Raw genomic sequence first — 6303 nt, 5'->3', positions numbered from 1 at the left:
AATGAAAGAAAAGGAAAGGACTTTTCATTATTAATCAGAATAGAAAACTGATTGTTACAAGTACAAGAGCAAGTGCTCATATATATATACTCCTATCAACAAATCAAAGAGAATAACAAAACTACTAATAACTGTATCTTGACAGTTTTTGACAGTTAATAAAAACTGCATCTTGACACTAATTATGTACATTAATAATTTGCTTATGAAAGAGTGCAATTTTTGGTTGTATGAAATTAGGTGTCAAGACTCTCAATACATAGAATGTGAAGTCACTTTGTTGACAGAGAACAATTCAAGTATCAAAGACCTAAAAATCTCACTGAAAGCGAGTCATTATGCTCTTAAACTTAAATCATTACCTGTCCTGAGATGATGCTTTGGAAAGAAAAGTCTGTGTAAAAGTATTTATTGCATTGATGTTTATGAATTGTTTCGTACTGACAACCAGAGTCACTTTATGATCCTTACATAGTTACTTAGTCTATTTATTTTTTATATATTACCATGTAATGCCTTATTTAATCAAGTCATTTCATTCACTTAATCTAGCTTTCCCCCAAACTTTGATTTTAATCATGTTATTTATTATATGCAGCAAGTCAAGATAGTTTAGTTTAATGACATTGACCATGTACTTCAAAGACTTATCCAAAAATAACTAAGTGTGAAAGTATTCCACAATGTGCAAAGATTATCATCCAAAACATCCAAGTTTCCAAAAATTTGATCAATCCTACACTTATTTAAATTTAAAGGGTTGACAGAACAATTTTGGTAGAAACTCAGCAGAGAAAGCAGACAAATCTAATATTTTATTTGAATATAAAAAATATCATGTCATAATTGAACACAATCTTTATTCAATCCTTATTCATTAAGATAACAACTAGTAGAAGTTTGTGCTCTTCCAGACATAATTTCAATCAAGTGCTGATCTTAAGGAGAGAGTGAAATTTTCCAGTTCTTTCAATCCCTCTTCAGGAGTTTTGGCTTCACCAAGCAACTTCACCATAGCACTTCCAACAATCACACCATCAGCTCCCCATCCCGCAACCTGTAACAAATTATTTGATTAACCGATTATTTAACCAAATGTCTGTGCTGGGTAGCTCAAGTGGTTGAACTATAACACTCGAACGAGTTTGAAAAATAAGGCCTCGAGTTTAAGTTGTGACTACGAATATAATATGCGAATGACTAATATTTGACTATTAGAAAAATTATTACCTGCTTTACTTGCTCAGCTGTTGATATCCCAAATCCTACTGCCACTGGCTTAGTTGTTGACTTAATTTCAAGATTAAAAAAAAAAATGAAGAACATAAGTATTAAGATTCACTAACCGAATTTGAGCTGGATTTGTGTTTAAGACAATCTATTGTCATTTAATACGCGAATAAAGAACTTAAGTATTAAGATTCACTAATTAAATTATGATTCAGAGTCGTTGGATGAAGATCAAATGAACTTTTTAACTCGGTAAATTGGATTTAAAATATAAATTTTGAATTTTAGCCGTTTAATCTTCATCTAATGACTTCCATTTCCTGAATCCAAATTATTTTAAAGAATGAATAGAGATAAACCTCTTTGATTTCCTGCAGAAGAGCTTGAACTCTACCACTAATTGATGCTCGTGTTCCGGTGACCCCCAAAGAGCTCACCTATATAATCAACAGATTATTATGACAAAATGAACTAAATAATTGAAGTAAGCATAATTGACAAAAGCTCTTACAAGATACACGAATCCTTCCGCGCCATCAACAATGGCTTTCATTCGGTATTCCGGTGTGGTAGGTGTTGTGAGTAGTACCAGTTCAATTCCCTTCTTCTTAGCTTCTGTCCTTAAAATTTCTGTCTCTTCCAGAGGAACATCAGGGACTACAAGTCCTGTATACATATTGCGACGTATTTAGTGACAGGTATATTTCGTTCTCTGTAGCGACCAATTAAGCGACTTTGTCAAATTGGACTCTAAATTGACCGCTAAAAGACTTTGTGACGGATGTGTGAAAAATCGTTGAACCACTAATCGTTAATGTTAGCGACTTATTTATCAAAGTATTACTTCAGTTGAGTCTTACCATGAACACCGGTGTCTCTTACAATGGACATAAATTTCTCGGTACCACGCTTCAGTATTGGATTGTAATAAGTAAACAATGCAATTGGAGTACATAATTCTGGAACTACCTGCAAAATCAACCATACAAAATGTCACAGAAATTCATTTTGACTAGATAACAATGCACACAAAACATATAATGACATCTTGATAAAAATAGTTTCACAAAAATTTACCCCCTTCAGCATTGAAATAATTGAATCAAAATTGGTCCCCCTTGCTAAAGATCTTGTTGAAGCAGCCTGAATAACAGGACCATCTGCCAAAGGATCGGAGTAAGGAACACCGAGCTCAATAATGTCAGATCCACATGAATCAAGAACTTTCAATGCTTCTGCTGTGGTTGAAAGATCAGGATCACCAGCTGTGATATATGGAATTAATGCCACCTTCACACAAATAAGCTTATTAGAAAATCATCATTTCAAGACACTACAAATCTAGTATCTGACATAGACACGACACTGACATATGTGGTTATATTCAAACAAATTACTTTCAATTTGTCAAATTATTATATGTATACGTGTCAGTATCATGTCTGATATCTGTGTCAATGCATTTCATGGAACATAGACAGTAAGAATAATATATGTATGCATGAGAACTCACTTTTCCTTGTTTCTTCAGCTTTTTGAATGTTTCAGAGATGCTAACTGCTCCACTGGTTCTGATAGCACTAGCAGACATCGAAGTGTATCTTTTAACTGAGATTATAGTAGCTTTCTTGGAAGAAAAACCGACCGGAAAATCGGTTTCAGGTTTCTTCAAGTGTAAGAAGCAAAATGATTTCAGTGCAATGGCCATAATAAACCACTTGTGTATTAGCTAATTCTACAGAAGATTTGTACACCGGTTATTGCATTAGAATGAGAAAAACCAAGCTATATATATATATATTGTATTTAATTTAATTTTAAACAAGTATTCATATTTCAAATTCATTGAATAACTAAGATATATTAAAAATCATATACATTAGGAATTAAATCAATCTAAAAAGAGTATAAGGCAATTGGAAAACCAAACAAATTAAAATTAAAATAGTTTTAAATGTATGTTCATTTGTATTTTAAAGTAACAAACTTAAAATAGAAAAAACTATTTGACCACCTTTATGTTTATTCCGATATTTGATGAAAAAAATATAACAAATTAATATAATAGTGAAATTCTATTTGAATTATTGTGTAAAATAGTTTTACACAATAGATATTATAAATTAGTCTTGTGTGAGACCCAAAATGTATGACAAAATCTTCCTATGAGTTTTAGAAAAAATACCTATATATGGTCACAAGAATTTGGTCATTCAATTTGATCACATTTATATCATTTAATTATTTAAAAAATACATACTATTTAATTATTTTTTTTCTTTTTACATTTTATAAACATATGTGTGACCAAATACATGGACTAAATCTTTATGACCACTCAAGTATATTAATCCTTAGAGTTTAAATGTTGATGCATGTTCAAACCAGATAACTAGTTAGGTTGTATTTGGGAAGATCAATAAGCTAGTTTTTAGCTTATAAGCTAAAAGCTCTGTTTGGTAACAGTTTTTTGAAAAAAGCTTATAGCTTTATTTTGCTAGCTTATAACTTATTTTTTAAACGTTATTTCAAGTAGTTTATGAGCTTATAGCTTATATCTTATCATTTTTTTCTTCCAATTTTATCCCTACCATCTTACTTGAAAAAATAAAATATGAATTAAACATATTTTTTTCATGTCATTTCATACTTATAAGTTAGTTCAACCGCTAATTTTACCAAACACTGCAAATTCAATCAGCTAGCTTATTCGCTATAAGCTAAAAGCTAGCTTATAAGTTATCCGCTATAAGCTAGCTTATCAGCTATCTGCTATTTTTTTACCAAGCAAAGCCTTAAATTATTTGTTTCACAAAATTTCTTTTTTTTTTTTTGCGGAAAATCATTTCCTAGAATGTTTGATGGATTTTTTTTAGAATGAATTTTTTTTAGTATGTTAATGTTATGTTAGTTTTTTACACCTTGTCAAGATTTGAATCCTAAACTTCTAACTCCTTTAACCTTTAACTCAATCGGTTCAATTAGTTTAGCTATCTATCTCACATTCCACATTGGTAATTTAATTTGTTCCTTTGTTTCATAAATTTTTTGATATAATTGTTTTGTTTTAAGGTGCACCTTTGTGCTTCATTTGTATATTTTACTAACTTTTTTTAATAAGATACACTGTATTTAAATTGAGAGTGTTACGATTTTTTTTTGTTTACAATGAGCTGGGGATCGAACTCATGATCTATAACATACTACTTAAATCTCTCATCACTAGACCAAATCTAGTGGCTTAAAGTGTTACGATATTTAAATACAATGTAAATAAACTATGAATATTAAGTTTAGTAGTGCTGAAGAATGAATCTAATGCTTGAAATGTTCATTTCTTTTCTTTCCTTTTTTTTTTGGATATTCAACCTTGAATAAATTTTGCCAAAAATGGAACGAAGTCCATGTACAATGTAGCTTGTAAGAATGTTTTAAATTCAATGGTTTTTCCTACCCCCTAATGTTATTTAATTTAATTTTATTAGTTAATCATTAAAAAAATATATGGAAATATATAAACTAATGACATGGAAAAAAAATATTTTCCAATCACTCTTGCCACATCAACAATTATAGTGCCACATCATTAAAATGAGATGAGGATCATAAAAAAATGTTGACTTTTAAAATAGAAGACCAAAAAACTGATTTTTAAAATAGGATGATCAAAAGTTTAAAAATATCAAAATAAAAGAATAAAAAATACAACTTTATATGGTCCGGAAACCTCCATTATCATTATCTTGACATTTACGATGAAAAGCATGACAAGTATAATTATGTAATTGCTCAAGGTTGACCAAACGGGAACACGCCCACCCTCCAAATTTTTAAATTATGTAATTCCATTTATATCAATGCTAAGATGTATCCCGGTGGTTTAAACTAGTTCAAATCCCAGCAATAATGATCGCAAAATGGTCATTAATTAATGCTAGTTTTTTTGATAAAACTTTTCTCCTAAAAAAATGTATTTTCTCTGCCAACTAAAATCTCTAATTTTTTTTAAATGTATCACTAATCGCTCAAAAACAAAAGTATTAAACAATTAAAAATAAGAAAGGGACATCTTTCTCCACTTAGCTACAATATGATAAAAAAATAAGATCGGCTTATGAAGACGTAGTTTTTTCGAGAATGCACTTCCAACCTTTTTTGGTCTTTAATATAGGACATAGCTTGTTTTATGGTGTGTTTGGTTGGATGGAAGAAAGAGGAGAGGAAAGAAAACACACCATTAGTGTTGTAAAATAAAAAAAAATGTAGATCCTATCCCCTATTGTTCATTTTTAAGTCTCTCATTTAAAGTTAAAAACCAAAATTTAAATTTTTTTAACTAAATCATCTATCAAAATCCCTAAAACCCCAAAATCTTAAGATTTCATTGATTTTATTATTTATTGGTCTTTTTTTTTTTATCTTTTGTTGTTGTTTTATATTGGTCTTTTATCAAAAAAAAAAAAAAAGAATCTCTCTCCAAATTATGAGAATTTAGAGGGTGAGATAATACTTCTTAATATTTTTTATAATAATACATTCTTAAATTTTTGAACTTATATTTATCCCTTTATATATTTAATGAAATTTTAAATATGAAATAGTAAAAAGTTTCCCCTCCTCTTTGGTATCCACATTGCATGCATTTTCAAAGCAAAGATGATCTGGTAAGAGAAGATCCGACTCCAAATTAAAAAATTGTTTTTGTTACTAAAACAATTTAAATAAAAGAGCAAAATTGGTTAAAAAAATAAAATAAAAGAGCAAAATTATTTTAATCAAACCACTTTACAGTTTCGGAAGCATAGAATCCAAATATTTTTGCCTTAAGTGCAATTTTAGTCTTCATATTTTATAAAATTTGCAATTTCGGTCTCCTATTTTATTTTACACAATTTTGCTCCTCTATTTTACAAAATGCACAATTTTAGTCTCCATTTTGTTTTGTGCAATTTTGATCCTTTTAATTATTTTGAAAAATTCAGACATTTAGTTTCCTTTTCATTTAACCTTTAAATTTGATGATTTGACACATTCTTTAAATGATATGGCACGTGATACATATTTATGTTAAGA

At 29.3% G+C, this 6303-nt stretch overlaps 1 protein-coding gene across 1 annotated transcript; it reads right to left on the bottom strand.

Moving 5' to 3' along the window:
- Positions 1 to 798: 798 nt before the first annotated feature.
- On the bottom strand, positions 799 to 2981 carry LOC123889999 (tryptophan synthase alpha chain-like). Its single transcript, XM_045939536.1, has 7 exons — positions 2744 to 2981; positions 2308 to 2520; positions 2091 to 2199; positions 1742 to 1896; positions 1590 to 1667; positions 1231 to 1290; positions 799 to 1057 (listed from the first exon to the last, which is right to left on the bottom strand). The coding sequence occupies exons 1-7, from the start codon at positions 2936 to 2938 to the stop codon at positions 923 to 925; spliced, it is 945 nt and encodes a 314-aa protein (XP_045795492.1). The 5' UTR covers positions 2939 to 2981; the 3' UTR covers positions 799 to 922.
- Between the last annotated feature and the right edge of the window lie 3322 nt (positions 2982 to 6303).

This window comes from Trifolium pratense, linkage group LG6, assembly GCF_020283565.1.
Source record: "Trifolium pratense cultivar HEN17-A07 linkage group LG6, ARS_RC_1.1, whole genome shotgun sequence".
NCBI classification, from domain to species: domain Eukaryota; kingdom Viridiplantae; phylum Streptophyta; class Magnoliopsida; order Fabales; family Fabaceae; genus Trifolium; species Trifolium pratense.
The sequence above is the reverse complement of the archived record's forward strand: the minus strand, read 5'-3'. Positions and strand labels throughout refer to the sequence as shown.